General features: G+C 39.9%; 1 protein-coding gene across 3 annotated transcripts in view; it reads left to right on the top strand.

Moving 5' to 3' along the window:
* The window catches only part of ARHGAP15 (Rho GTPase activating protein 15), a 322,734-nt gene extending 315,486 nt beyond the window's left edge, over positions 1-7,248 (top strand). For all 3 annotated transcript variants that reach the window (XM_088168386.1, XM_014870798.2, XM_088168385.1), the window contains one exon: positions 5,965-7,248. In XM_088168386.1, the coding sequence (XP_088024512.1) occupies positions 5,965-6,148 (184 nt within the window). In that variant the 3' untranslated portion in view covers positions 6,149-7,248. The remainder of the gene's footprint in view (positions 1-5,964) is intronic.
* The last annotated feature ends 7,972 nt before the right edge of the window (positions 7,249-15,220 follow it).

Below are 15,220 nucleotides of genomic sequence, written 5' to 3' on the forward strand. Positions count from 1 at the left end.
TTTTCCCAAAGAGCTGTAACACGAACCCACAGCTGCAGAGCACAGGAAGCCTATGGAGTTTCTGTAGGCCAGGAGCCATCGAGGCTATTTTCAGCAAAAGCAAGCTCTTAAGTATGTCTGAACTATTTCTGACCCCTCTTGTAACATATCCTACTCCATGACCTGGTTTCTCTATTACCAGCCTAGCTATTGTTTCAAATTCTACCTATGGAACAAACAGGGATTTAAAATGCCTTCATGTTTTACACAGCTAGATGCAAGTAGCATAAAACTGTACTAGTGCATTGTGACCCCTGAATTGTGCTTATTTGTTGCAGAGGAAACCACATGGCACATTTGGAAAAGGACAGACATTGTAGTATTTTGGAGCTGCTCTATAAGCAGAAGCCTCAGGTCTCAGTCCCATACACACCAATCTCCCTGTTCCCATCACAGTGAACAGATCTCACAAGCTGAGGTCTCCACTGATGATGTTTGCATCTGCTTAGCTTCCTCAGCTGGTGAATGCCACTGTAATGCAGCTGAGTGAATCACCCATACAGCCAGGACATAGACAATAATGAAATTTAGCCTGCACTCATAAAATATCAAGAATCTGAACTTAATGCTAAATTTCAAATGTAGCAGTGCAAGGAATTGAACAGTTTACAGAAATAGAGTTTGTGTCATCAGGGGCTCCCTTACCACCAGTCCCCTCCATAAGTTTCCCAAGATGGAGTTAAGTAATGCACAGGCCCTGCACTCTTCCTCCACGATGTGTGCATTTTAGTTTCTCTCCTCAGCTGGTACATCCAGCTAGGTATGGATATCTCTGCAAGGTTTTGGTCTGTTCCAAGACCCCTATTGTTGTTTGTACTTTAAGACGACTCTCAAAGCTGCAGTTCACTTGTCTTTTTAGCACCAAAATCCACTCAAGTTCTTCCCGAAAAACGACTGCAGCTGAACTGGAATAAATTGATGACAGAAAATGATGTGGCTGTGATATTCTGTATCTCAGAAAAGTGTGTAACAGGCCTTAAATGAAAAGGAAATATGTTGAGAAAAAACCTGATAGTTTAGGTTATCTGTGCATCATGTTGTAGCTGTGGTTCTTTCCTAACACTGAAAAACCCAACTGAAAAAGCCCTGCGAAAATGTGCTTCTACACACACAGACATTATCACTTCCTAGGACGGTACGTTTTATTATCAGGTTATTTTCCAGTACATTTGGCACAGTTAAGGTAAGTATATTAACTTTACTTCCAAATAAAGAAAACAAAGTTGCACTGAATGTCTCAGCCACTGTCAATGAGTTAAGAACTGACAGGAGGTCCAAGTAATCAACCCTGTCTACAGCACTGAGCTTTCCCCTGGGACAACTCCTCTGATCATACAATGTATCTGACTGGCATGGATGTAGAATTGCTTTCAATAAAGATTTTATTTCAAGGTTGGATGATTCCTTCCCAAATGTCTTGTCACTAAAGCAAAGTATGTAATACCTGTTATTTTTTAACTCCTGTGAACCAGCATTTGGGAAGGAGAGGAGCGTAAAATGTTGAGCTGGAAGCTGTTCATCAAAAGAGACAAATTTAACAAATTGATTGGGAGCTCTGCAATACCAGAAGTCAGAAAGCTGCTGCATAAAACCTGGCCTGTACCAGTGCAGTGAAGAGGCCTGTTAACAGAATTATAGCTGGGGAGAGCTGAAGGCAGCTGAGCCCTTCCCAGGGCCAAGTCCTTAAGCTACAACATTACATTTGCATATGCCTGAGAATAGATAGGAAAGAGATATTGGTTAATTTGAGGATAATTATTGGGAAAGTGAATCAATGGGAGGCACACACTTTGACCTATTAAGGCAGTCACAGGAACTTACATTTCAAATCAGTCCTGTCATCCATCAGGGTGAGCAACTCTGGCTATGACAGTGGTTGCCAGCAAAATTCAGCAAAGGTAAAAATCCCACCCAAATGGGCTGTCATGGAATATCCCACTCAGAAAGGAGCTGGGTCCTAATTCCATAAGGTTAGGTCCTATATCAAGATGAGACATGACACAAATACAGTAATTTTAATTTCTTTGGTGGAGTTTCATTTATTCCTATTTATCTTTAATCTCTCTTGGCCTCTGTGTTGGTCTTGATTTCTGTCTCTTGTGGCAGAGACTTCCCTAGTGAACACAAATATCAAAAACTACTTTTATCCCTCAGTCCTTCACCGAATTCAGGGGATAGCATTTCCTACACCTGCCATTCTAGCCCATAACCTCATACCAAGTGACCCCTTCTTACTCTTCTGACCTCCTCATTTTGTAATGTGTTGTCCTTTAGTCACAGTCTATATTACCAGTTCATGGAAGAATAACAGGATTGTCCTATTGAAAAGTGACCCTTAAATATAATTTAAAAGTGTGAAAGACCAGGCAGGGCTAAAACCAGTTTTGCTCAGGGTAGAAATGCCTCTGACATTGAGCAAAATTAAATCCTCATTGGCTGGAAAAGGATAAGAAAGCAAAAGTGAGCAGTTCTCAAAGCAGCTGGCTCTACCCTCCAACACTCTCCAGCCTACAGTAACATAGTGCCCTTTCCAATGGGATTTTCCTCCCTAAGTACACTGAATCCTCCAGTTTTTATGTGCAATAGGAATATTAAGGTGTTGAGGAGTCAGTCACTGTAAAACCCCTTTCTCCTCCTCAGCAGTTACTACAAAGTAAAAATGGATGAAGAGCATTTCCTAACACCTACTGTGTTTGGGGCAATAATCCAGTGTGCTTTCCAAACGTCAAAATTAATAATGATTTTATTTAGAGAGTTTGAAAAGTGTAGGTTTAATGGAACTAGAGAACCAACTCACCATACAATGACCCTCTTAGCTGTAGACTTGCCCTGCTCTCCATCACACATTTTCCAGCTTGCAGTTGCCTTGGCAACAGCCAAAGCATAAATTCCAAGTCTTTTTCCTTATATATCTGCCATTGACACTACAGCCCTCCTATCAGACACTTCTGCTGTTTTAATTCATCATTAAATTCATTACTATTAATAATGAGAACTATGTTTTCTGCATTTCTCCTGCCTTGTGATTTCAAAGACTGAAGACATTCTTGAAACTCAGTTATTTCGAAGAAGAAAAAATCTTGTGCAGCATAGCACCCAACAATTTCTTGATATGGTTCCAACATCTGTGGCACTGGATTACAGATTGTTTCTAAAATAACCTTAAATTGATGGATCATTGCTCCTTTCATTTGGGCTTGACAAAAAGTACCTCTGGCATTTCCTTTCACTCTTTATATTGAAAATGGTGTGTCACTCTTCCTGCTCTTTTTCTTGCCAAAAAAAAAAAGAATTCTTGCCTATTTTTTCAATATTTTCTCTTCTAACAACTCAATTTCACCTAGCAGCTATAGTAATAGCAGTAAGTGTGCATATTTTATTTTTATTTGCTTTGACTTCTTCTTTTGTGGAGAGATGATAAAAGTATCAGTTATAGAATTTCTTTGGTAAACGTTTGTAATCCAGGAAGACATAAAGTCCAAAACTTATAATTATTCTATTCAGAGTGGATTGAATTCCTTCCTTCTAGCTCTTCAGTAGCTGTGTTTTACCACATATTATTTAACCATTCAGACTTTCCATGTTTCCAAGTTCACTTGGTTTATGTTTTTGGGTTTTTTTGTTGTTATGGTGAAAACAAGTGAAACTGCATGAATATATCAAGGATTTTCAAGATACTTTCTAAATACAGTACTGCTTATTCTAGCATTAAGCTCAGGGACCCTAAATTGACACAAATGTTCTTAATGCCAGTTACATATTGATGAACCCCAGTCAGTTCCTCTCCATCACCAACACACACCAGGCACAGCCTCCATTGCCTCATGCCACACCCCCACCTCCTGACTGCTGGGAAATGTTATCATGCCTGGACTTTGCCAGGATGCCATGAGAAGGATGGAATCTCCAGGACAAACCAGAGAAATTATTCTCCTTCAGAAAGATGGCAAGCAAAAGCAGAGGGGTTGGCCACTCATCTTCCATTTTTAGTATCTCCATCAGGAACATGGCACCCCAACATCTTGTCATTTTACAGACAAAGGAAGGCAGTCCCCCCTGTCCCTTCAGTAAGCTGAGCTCTGTTGCCACATTTCTTCACCCTGATTCTGCTCATCCATGCTCCACTGCCTCTTTCTCCCTGCAAGGGGCTTCTCCTCCATCTCCATCAATGCTGTCCATTATCAACACCCTCTTGTCTCAAAGCCATGGCTGATGCTGCTAAATTGATTATTTCTAAAGTCACCCAAGATAAAGATGCTGAATTTCTCCCCCCCACACAGTGCACATGCATCTCTACTCTTGCTGATGTCAACTTTATGAAGTTTCCAACTTCTACCACATAGCAAGCTCAACAGAAACCAAATCTCTCTCCTAGAGAGAAAGAGACTTGATGTACATGCCTCTGCATAAGTGGCATTAAGCAAAACAATTTTGTCACCTCTGTAACATTTTTAATTGTGATAAAGATGTGTGACATCCATCAGAAGCCCACGCAGTCACTTGGCAACAAAACTACTAACTTTTGAGACTTTCTGAACTCCTAAGAGAAGAGATGGTATATTAATATTTCCACAGAGGAAAGATAATTAATTTTTTAAAAATTTAATGAAGATGCTATATTTTAAGAAACTAATAGTTAAGCCAATCTGATTAGTGCCATATGGAGAGTGTTTTGTGCAATGGACACCACGGTTACTAGCATGAGGCAGAACTAAGTAATTCTTCCTATTTATATATGGGAAAAAAACCACGAGTGTTGATGCTCCAGGAATGTGGTAAACGATGAGATTGGCACAAATCCACAAGAGATTCTTTTTGCTGTGTGACCCACCCACTAACATGAAAGAAACACTTTTTTAAGTGACTGGAGCCATTAGGTCTCACAAAGTTTCTTTCCCTTATAGTGTGGTTTGCTATAAGTTCAGCAACAGGTATGGGAAAATGGAGACAGCTGTGATGGCTTTTAAATAGCTGTCTGGATTTTTAAAAAGGTAAATGAGTGACAATGGCAGAGGAGGGGGAAAAGCAGAACTTGGCTTCAACAATTCACTTGGAATACTTAAGTTAAAACTAGCAGGTTAAGGAGGCATCCATAAATTCAAACATTTACATAATAAAGCTGCATTTAGTTGCATTCTTTGGTGGAGCTGTGCAATTTATTTATAAAATATGTATCTTCATTTACTAGTCTTTCCAACCCTAGGATACATAATATATTCTGGATTGTTGAGGGAAATGGATTTCTACTTAGTCTGTACTCACCACCACAGAGATTTATGCCAAACTTCCTACCTAAACTCCATCTATTAAACCTGCACTGTTCTTAGACCAGACTTCTCCATCCTTAATGCCCTTTCCACAGGAATATTAAGTTTTAATACAGACATAAGATCAACTTTTAATAATAATAGTCCTTCTCTTGTAATTTTGTGGGTAATAAAGATATTAAAGGTTATAATCCTTACCATTATTTTCTAAGTCATCTCATTAAGGTATGTGGTCTCTGTGTCTTTCAAGAAACTTTGTGTCAGGATAAGGCATGCAAAAGTCTTTAGTTACATAAATTTCACAATCCATTTCAGACCATACTCACTTTATTGGATTTAAATTAGCAGAAGGAATGTGTTTCATATGAGCTCTATATTAAGGGGCTTTTTTTAGGTTTTCACAACTCTTTCAGTGCTGGACACCAAGTTAAGAGAAGCAGGGAATCTTCTCCCTGGCACTACAAAACCCCTCCTTTCCTTATTTGTCGCACTGGCAGAAATTTCTCTTGCCTCCCTGTTTCCTCTCTTTTTGATAAGTTAACCAAACAAACACCCCTATCAGGAGAAACAGTTTAAAAGTGCCTCTATGTGCTTCAAGAGCAACAGTGACTCCTCTGACACCCTTCTTTTTTAACCAGTTCTTTCCTTTTGTCAACAGGATAGCAGCCAAGGAATCCGTGAATCTAATGTCAACACAAAGCTTAGGAATTGTGTTTGGACCAACACTCCTTAGACCTGAAAAGGAGACAGGGAACATGGCAGTCCACATGCTGTACCAAAATCAAATAGTTGAACTTATGCTGAGTGAGTACAGCAAGATCTTCGGCTCGGAGGAAGACTGACAGACAGGGCCTGTTATTGAAAACGTTCACATCTGTCTTGATGTCTAATATTTTTACATTTCTGTAAACATATTTCTGAAATATTTCTTTTTCTTTCAAGTGACAGATGCCTCATTTTGTGCAAACTTAATGATGATTTTGTGTCTAATTTTCAAACATTGGAATAAAAAATATTGTCAACATTTGCCTATATGTATTCTGCATTAACCCTTTGAGAGTTTCATTATGCTAGCACTCCAAGTGTCACTTTTCTGCAAGCTGAGCATACAGCATATGGCCCTAGACCATAGAAAATGCTGTTTACCAACATATGCAATGGCACAGAAAGACAGATAATAATTGAGGAGGTTTGTGGAAAACAGATTAAAGTATGTACATTAAAAGCAATGAATTAAAGCAGTGATATGAGATAATTCATAGCTAATCTGAGTATAATTTACCTTTCCCTTAGATATACATTGAAAATTAAAGACATGATGAATAATCATTTGTCTACCCCAAGAGATGAAAAAATTTTGCATTTAATGTTTTTAAACAAATAAAATAAATAAAAAAACACAAACAAAATGAGAATGTCACTATTTGCATAACAGTGCCTAAAAGAAATTAAAAATGGAATTGGAACTTTGGCATTTTTACTTAAACGCAGTACATGAAATGAAGACATTGCATGACTGCTCATTTTAATGTAACATCCATTTTGATTCTTCATCACACTGTACATCTGCCCGCTTTCCCCAGCTATCTCATGTTCTCTAGCATTTGTATTGTGCTCCTGAGGATGCTTTATTGGTGAACTACATTAAATTCATCTAGAAAGAACTTTAAAAAAAAAGCCTTTTCATATGCCCTTAGGATTACTTGGCTAGACTTGAATCAATTTATGCATTTGATGGTTAGTTTCAGTTGTCATGGATAAACAAAAGGGTAACTGTCTAGAATATATCAAATATTGTTTCATTTTGAAATGTATGTTTCCAGCTATACACATCTCCTACCCTGTTTTGTAAAAGTATTCTGCTGATAAAATGTAGACTTATGTTTGACAGCTTTTTAATCAAGTTCAAAGAGAATAAATAAAACTAATCCAGTGTGGTAAAGAGTCTGTCTGGTTATCGATTTGTTCATAAAATGAAAAATAAACCATGTAAATAAGATGTGTGAAACACAGATCCAGAAGCAAATATTTAAAGCAATTAAAGACCCCAAAACATAGGATTAATGCATAGGTCTGCTGTGCATGAGAGATATGTCTTCAATATCACCTCAGCAGATCATGGGCTGCTTCAGTTTTTACTCAGGATTGTTGTTCAAAATTCCATATTATTCAGGAAAGGTCACTCCTTGGAGCAGTCATTTATGGGAACAAATATATAATGAGGTCTGATCGTTAACTAAGACCAGGCTCTTTCATCAGGTACTAACATAGGCAGAAAATAACACCAAGAAAACATAAAAAACACCTCTGACATGTTTTTTCTGATTTCTCACATGTCTGAAAAATCAAGCAAAACAGAGGGGTAGTGATCAGTAATTAAAATGAAAAACACAAAACCAAACAAAATCTCCCTCGTATCACAAATATCCAGCTCGATAACTTCTGAACAAAACTATAATCTTCTGGAGAACTCAAATTCACTTTATGTTCAAGAAAATATTTTTCATGTTAATGTCAAGCCATGAGTACTTAAACAGTGATGCTTTTCAGCATCATCATCTATAGACTCTTTTAATAGCAACAAACCAGGCGCTGTTTATAGCCTGTGGAAATGACTGGAAGAAAGATAGTCAGAAGTTCAGTCTATTCCTTAATAAAGACCATTCACAGGATGGCCCCACGGGTGCTCACAATCATGCTATTGAAGTAATTTCTGCTATTACTGGAAATGAAAAGTTCACTTGTTACTTGGAGCCTGTTGCACTCAGAAGAAAAGATTCTTAATTAATTAATTAATCTTCTCTCTTCGGAGCATGGAGACTCCTCTTGTCTTGTTTTTATAAGACAAGGCTTATGAAATGCACCGTATCTCTCTTAAGATCAACTGGTTTGAAGTGTAAAAAAGAAAAAAAAATCAAGGAAACTTTTGGACACATGAGCCTTTCTTTGGGTTTGAAGGGTTCCTTACATGAGCATTGCACAAAAGTGCTGACTGCTCTGCTAAATGCTCTGTTAAATTGCAGCCTGGACGTGGGCAGACAATCTGGGGGGACACAAGTGGCTCTCACCAGAGGAGTGTACAAATCCAGAGCCTGTAGCAGATGCCTTTCCTTTCTCATCCCCACAACACAAAGGAATGGCCATGCCTTGCTACCAAGCTGCTTCCTTCCCCAAGAGACCAATTCTTCCTGTCTCTCTTAATACATGCGTTAATTTACGTAAATTACTGGCTCGACCATTAGTCAAAGAGCCAGCCCTTCAGCCCCTGCCATCAGCAGAAACCAGAAGGATAAAAGAGGGTACGAGTGGGAAAAAATTAAAAATAAATGTTCAAGCCTTAACTGCAGCAGGGTTTCTTTCTCCTCCTGCTCAGGCAGTTTGCTCTTTATAAACCAAGCTCACAGCCCAGGACTCTGACAGACTCTTGTTGCTGACATAAACATTTCTAAATCCCAAAAGTGTCCAAGTTTTGCAATTCACACTGCTCTTCCAATTGTTACTTATTAGAACATTCACTATCACTTGGTGGGAGATTTGCTCAAAATCTGCTAAATTTTTAGCAAGTCAAAATTAGACTTGCAGAAGACCTTTCTTTTTCAGGAGCCAGCATCAGTTTGAGAAGGGCCACAGATATTTTGAGCAAGGAGCTATTAATGTAAATGATCAGAAAAATGAAGGCTGAGAATGCAGCAGAGACAAATATGTCCAAGGATCACTGTTTATCTGCATCTTCTCCTGTGAAGAGCATCTTCTACTCAAACTTGTCTGAGAAGCATGAGCACAAAACTGGGATTGATTCAGCAAAAGGAGATATCAGAAATAAACCTCTAATGGAACCAAAGCAGGGCACTTCCAGCCAGAAAGTTTTATCATTAAAATAAACATAAAACATGAACGTATTGAATTGCAAGCTCAGTGAGAAACATTGCCAGTTTTTAACTCAAGGAATTCCACTGTAAAGCAGGATTTCTGAACAAATGATGAGACACACTGACTTGCTGAGCTACAGCTAAAAGAGGAGAAAACTCCCCTGAACAAATCTTTATTCCCCTTTTTATTTAGGTACATATAGATGTTTTTGGGTCTTTTTGGTTTTCTGGGTTTTTTTTTGCAACAGCATACATTTTAACAGTTCTTTAATTCTCTGCCAGAACATTGCAGGTAACACTCAGCCTTTTTTTTTTTCAAGCACCCCATGCAGCAACAGAGCCTTAGGCTTCCATTCAGCCCAAGGCACTCAAGAAGTTCAGCTAAATCAATTTCCACAAAGGACACAGACGATGGGCAGAGGTGCAAGGAAGCTGGGAAGCAAGTTGGGCCCACCACCACCACTGTAATCAGGCAGTGTATAGATTTTACATGGCTAATTCTCAGAAGAGGCTGGCAGAGGAGCCTTGGGGAATGCACATATTATCAGGGCACAGCAGGTTCCCCTGCATGGCATTCCTGCTTCAGAAAGGAAACATGGAGCACAGGGAAGCTGAGCATAACCAGAGCCATGGGTCTCAGTCACAAGTCCTGGGGTTTGTGGAATGTAAAAATGGAGCCAAGGGCAAATGTTGTTCTGTAGAACACGGGAGCCTTTCCTAGCACCCTCTTGGGATTAAACAGCAACAACCTCTCCCTGAAGACCAAGGGACACACAAGTGGTCTGTGGAGGTCAGGCCATACCCAAACCCTTCTCTTCAAGAAATGCTTCAGGATGCTGCCAAAGCAACAATCTCATCCCTGTGCCAATTCACCACGAGTGATCACAGCAAACAAATGTCCTCTGCCATCACTCCAGGCTATTTTTACACTCCACAACCTCATACTTCCAAACATACCTGAAATATTGTGAGAGTTAATGTCCATTTTCACTTAAAGAGCCTTGCTGAAAAGATTTGCTTCATGTTGGATAGCGAACACGAGCCCTCACTACCATTTTTCACAAAAAACATGTATTGATGTTTAAAATAAAAATGAATTCAGGACTCAAGACATGACAGTTGGGGATGCAATGCCACTGAACATAAATGTGTGAGAAACTGAGACACAGAGGCACGTGTCAAAAGAGAACTTTCTATTTTAGTGCTCACTTTATTCAGACCAATTTTTTTTGTTTGTTTTTTGGGGGAGTTAGGGGCTTTTTTGTTTCTTTGGGTATTTTGTGGGGTATTTTTTGTTTTGTGTTTTTTGGGTTTTTTTTTTTTTTTGCTGGTTTTGTTTTGTTTTGTTTTGTTTTGTTTTGTTTTGTTTTGTTTTGTTTTGTTTTGTTTTGTTTTTTAATGGAATCATAGAATGGCTTGGGTTGGAAGGGACCTTAAAAATCACTTCATTCCAACCCCCTGCCATGGGCAGGGACACCTTCCACTGTCCCAGGTTGTTCCATGCTCCATCCAACCTGGCCTTGAACACTTCCAGGAATGTGGAGTCGACAGACAATCTGAGCAAACTGTGCCAGGACGTCACCACTCTCTCAGACAGTTTATATTCTACACCCTGAATTCACCTGTAATAATCAGGTATTTGGGGACTTGCAGGCACCCAGCCCTTCAAGCCAAGGGCAGGGTAAACTCAGAGGAAGCAGAGCAGAAACAAATTTGTCTTCCAAACTCTTGGCCATGGTGAAGTTTTCTGGCTTTCTATAATTTGCCCTTAAAACCTCAGAAATACTTCAGAGGTGCTGGGAATCCACCACCTCCCAGCAAAGCAGGCTGTCCACACCTCCAGAATACCTGGGGTGACCCCTTGCACCTTCAGTAGAAGTGGAAGGCTTTGTTTAACAAGTTTGAGAAGGACCATAAAACGCTGCAAGTTCAGATTGACTGCCAGTTAGTCATCCACAAACCAACACCATTTCAGAGCACATTTCAGTTAATAAAATGCAGACTCAAATTCCACACAGCTCTTCTCTCCTCTGCCTTTGTCAAAATGAAATTTCTGTGTTCAGCTCTTATCCATAACTTTTTTTTTGGATGCATTTCTGGTGGAGAAAGGGAACAACCACCTCTCCACCAGTGATTTCTATATTGTCTCAAAGCTCAGAAGCTTTCAAAGAAGCAGCTCAGAAGCTTTTTGAACATTTTTTGGTTGCAATTTTGGGTAGGTGGTGGTGTTGCCTCTGCCCTGGAAAATTAAAAGGGCCATACTGAAAGTGGTTTGACCAGTCCATTGCTCAGGCTCCAGCCTGCCCATTGCAGTAAAAAAGGTAGAAAAAGTCTAATGTTATGTCAAGCTTTCCCACAGGGGATGTTTCTTTGCAGCCTCAGGCAGTAAATGGTTTTAAATAAATGGCTGAACAGTCTGTATACATTTCTATCTTTATGTAGTTTCTGTCACTTATTATCCATTTTTAATCCTTCTAGGCTCTTTGTCTTAATGGTATCTGATGAATTTCCCAGGTTAATTATGCACCATGTAAGAAAATATTTTACTTGTATCACTTTTAAATTCATTAGCTTTTAGTACCATTGCATAGCACTCTGCTTGCTCTTGATTTATGGGAAAGGCTAAATAGGATCATCTGACTGACCTCTCCTGGCAATTCACTCTCCTATATACCACTAACACATCACCTCTCATTTGTCTCTTAATCAATTTAACCTTCCCTCAAATGGAAGATCTGCCACACCTCTTATAACTTGCTCTGTCTTTCACTGAATGCTCTGTGTATCTATTCTGCCTTTTAGAACAAAGCTCTTAAGCATCCAAGGGGGAAGGATCCTTAATATTTTCATTATTGAACTCTTTACAGTTCTTAAAAGAATCAAGCTTCTGGTTTGTATCTGATTTCTGCTCTGCACTGGAGAACTGAACTGTCCTTATTGCCTGTACCAGGTTCACAAGGGAATTTGAGGAATTAAATGCTATTTTTGTCCTTACAGAGAACATGCCAGTGCTGCTGGTTTCTCCCTTGTGGCTACTTCACCTTGCAGCTCTCCAAATTTCCATCAGCAGCTTCAGCCACATAACTCTGGCTATCTGGTACCCGCCTGAACCACTCATAACTTGGTTCCTGGGCTCTTTGCAGTCTTTTACCCACAGGACATGAGCAGAGACTGCTTCTGCCCTTTGTGGTTGCAAATTTAAAATGCCAGCTCGGGGACATGGACTTGGAATGTGCTACAAGGAGGAGCAGGATCCTGCACAGTTAATCAGCTCCCTCAGCACAGCTGCAGTGTGAGGCTGCATCCTCACACTCTCATGGTGCAGCACACGGGGGATGCTGTGCAGACTCTTGTTTTTCAGCTGGAGACCCACATTTTCACAGAATCACAGGTTCCACACACCCCCAGACCACCCAGAGCTGCAGGAACATAGAGCTGGTGGTCACCTTGCTCCATAAGACACTGAGTTCAGACAAAGCAACACAATAACATTGGTTATTCCAGATTTATGGAGCGCTGTTGGTTGGGAAACAAATCAAATTCCCTCTTGTGTTTATGATGTGCTTTACCTCAAACGTGAGAACTGAAAAATAAGGTAACTACCTTAAACAAACACGCCCTAAGATGCAAAATACAAGCACCTTCCTGAGACCTCTAGTGCTATTTTTTTCACATCGTGTTTCTTTCAAGTGCACATAGCCAAAAACATTGGCAATGCTTTCCCTCTGATGCTGCAGTTTTTGAGAGTATTATGCATATTGCAGATGCGGTTTTCTTGCACTAGACTGAAAAAAAGAAATAATCTTATTAAAAATGTAAAAGGATTTCAGGGTTCTGTGCATACTCAGAGAAAAGAGAGATGTCAACAATAAACATGCCATCTGAACAATACGGAAGGACCTCTGTCCCATGGGCATAATAGATGTTTTATTAATAACTTGCTTTTATATATTTTTCTCATTTCCCAAAACAAAGGGAGGAGGGGGGGAAAAAAAAAGGGAATGGGTTTGAAAATCAAAACATTTCCTTGACTGGACAATTCAACACCCTCCCTGAAACATAAGAGGATGAATTGAGACCTGGTGCATTTTCTGGCCTGTGCTCTCCTGTCCTGGGTGTATTTTTTACATCAAGACACTGATGGCATGGGGGAAAAGCCCCCCTGGTTCTCCAGAGTTTATCATGGACTATATCAGCTCCAGCTAATAGATTGAAAAGCTGGATATTTTAAGGGGCTTTGGCAGACTCAGCACAAGCTGAAAAAGATGTTACTCATTGTCAGAGACTGCTGGACACGGTATAAGAAAGAAGAAGAGTGAGGACAGGGGTCACTTTTTTGACATTCTGGAAGAAACAGAGCAACTCTTGACACAGCAAACTAATATTTTTCCTGATTTAAGTCAGCCTTGTTTTGTCAAGTAGATGCCTCAGAAATGGATAAAAGAGACAAATTAGTCTTTGCTCCTCTAGGTGCCTTCAACACGAATGTGTGTCCAGACCCTCAGGTTTGGCCCATATCAGGTGATTAGGTCCAGGGCATGGTCACCCTCCAGAGGCATTTTACCCTCTGTGTTTACTCTCTTTACCATGATATATTTTTCCCCTCACGCAGAGCCTGTGTTTCAGATAATTGTGACCTCTTTGGAAATGCTGTTCCTGTACCACAGGCCCTCAATAAACTAGTTTTTCATCCCAAATGGCTTTCATAAAAGCTAGGCAAATATGGCAGGGGGAAAGAGGGACATGGGATGAATTAAGGTATGGGGTGTTGGGACAATATGATCTTTAAGATCCCTTCCAACCCAACCCATCCTATGATTCTATTCTATCAAGGGAAAGAGCACCTAAAGTAATTTTCCTCTTTCATTTTCTGCCAATATACATGACCCAGCCTATTATAAAACAACACTTAAATTTCGTTTTTTGGATAGCCTACCTGTACAAATAGATGGAAAACATTATGGAAATAGATGCTGCTAGATGTTCTTAGAGGCCGAGAAAGAGGAGGCCTCCACCTCCTAAGATCATCATTTATCCCTAAGATCATCAGCAGGTACTTGCTAGGAAAACATTGCTCTGGAGCAAGTAGTGCAGAGAGATGAACCTTGAGATCCAAGGCCAAAGGGTCTGTAGGCTCTTCTCAGGCACTAAAAAACCTTTCCAGTATGCAGAAAGTCCTATTTACTCACATAAGGCTTTAATTGCTTTATATCCCAAATAGTTTCTACACAGATTAGATTTTATCCTCTGAAGGCCAAAACCTTTTTAAATTATTTTCTTACCTATATGATTGGGGATTCATTCATAGAAGAATGGGAACATTTGACCCCAAACATGCCCAAGTGCAGAAGGAATCCATCACTTGCATATCAGCTTGGGATGCCTTTTTCTGCCTTATTCAAGTGCACTTTGTAAGGTCACAAGCTGTGCTTCTTGCCCTTCCTATGGACACTCTCCAGTGAAAGAAACCAGGAAAACTCACTGGATAGAAAGGAAAAAGCCGTCTAATTAAGAAGCAAGTGTAAATCTGTCTCAGGCCACTTGCCAAGCATAATGTGGTGGGGAGGCAAATCATTGTGCTGTTGGAAACTGCTCCCTTTGGACTGGCTGACTCCAGAAGTGCAAGGGACAGACGCCTCTCAGTCAAGATCAGGACTTTCTGTGCCCACCTAATGGTGAGGAATTTGTGGGATTTGTCAAAAGTTCATCTAAAAAAAAAAAAAACATGCCAGAGGTTGCTGAAGTTTAGAGGGCTCTGAATGCCACTCTGATTTACTTATTTAAAGCTACACCTTGCATTGCTGTGAAATCAGAGGTACACGTGCACAGTAGCAGATGTGTCTCACAATTATCTCCAGGAACCCGTGGCCAGACTGTGACAAAACGGGCCCAGATGTGGCAGGTGTCACCAGGTGGTGGGAGGAAAAGGAGCATGGGAGAACTCTGTCAAAATGGATAGACAGTTTGGCAGGAAAAAGCTGGATCACTTGGGAAATTTGGAACATTCCTTATTTTCTGATACCCTCCAAAGAGATTGTGCTTATG

The sequence above is a fragment of the Sturnus vulgaris genome, chromosome 7 (assembly GCF_052056855.1).
Source record: "Sturnus vulgaris isolate bStuVul1 chromosome 7, bStuVul1.hap1, whole genome shotgun sequence".
NCBI classification, from domain to species: Eukaryota; Metazoa; Chordata; class Aves; order Passeriformes; family Sturnidae; genus Sturnus; species Sturnus vulgaris.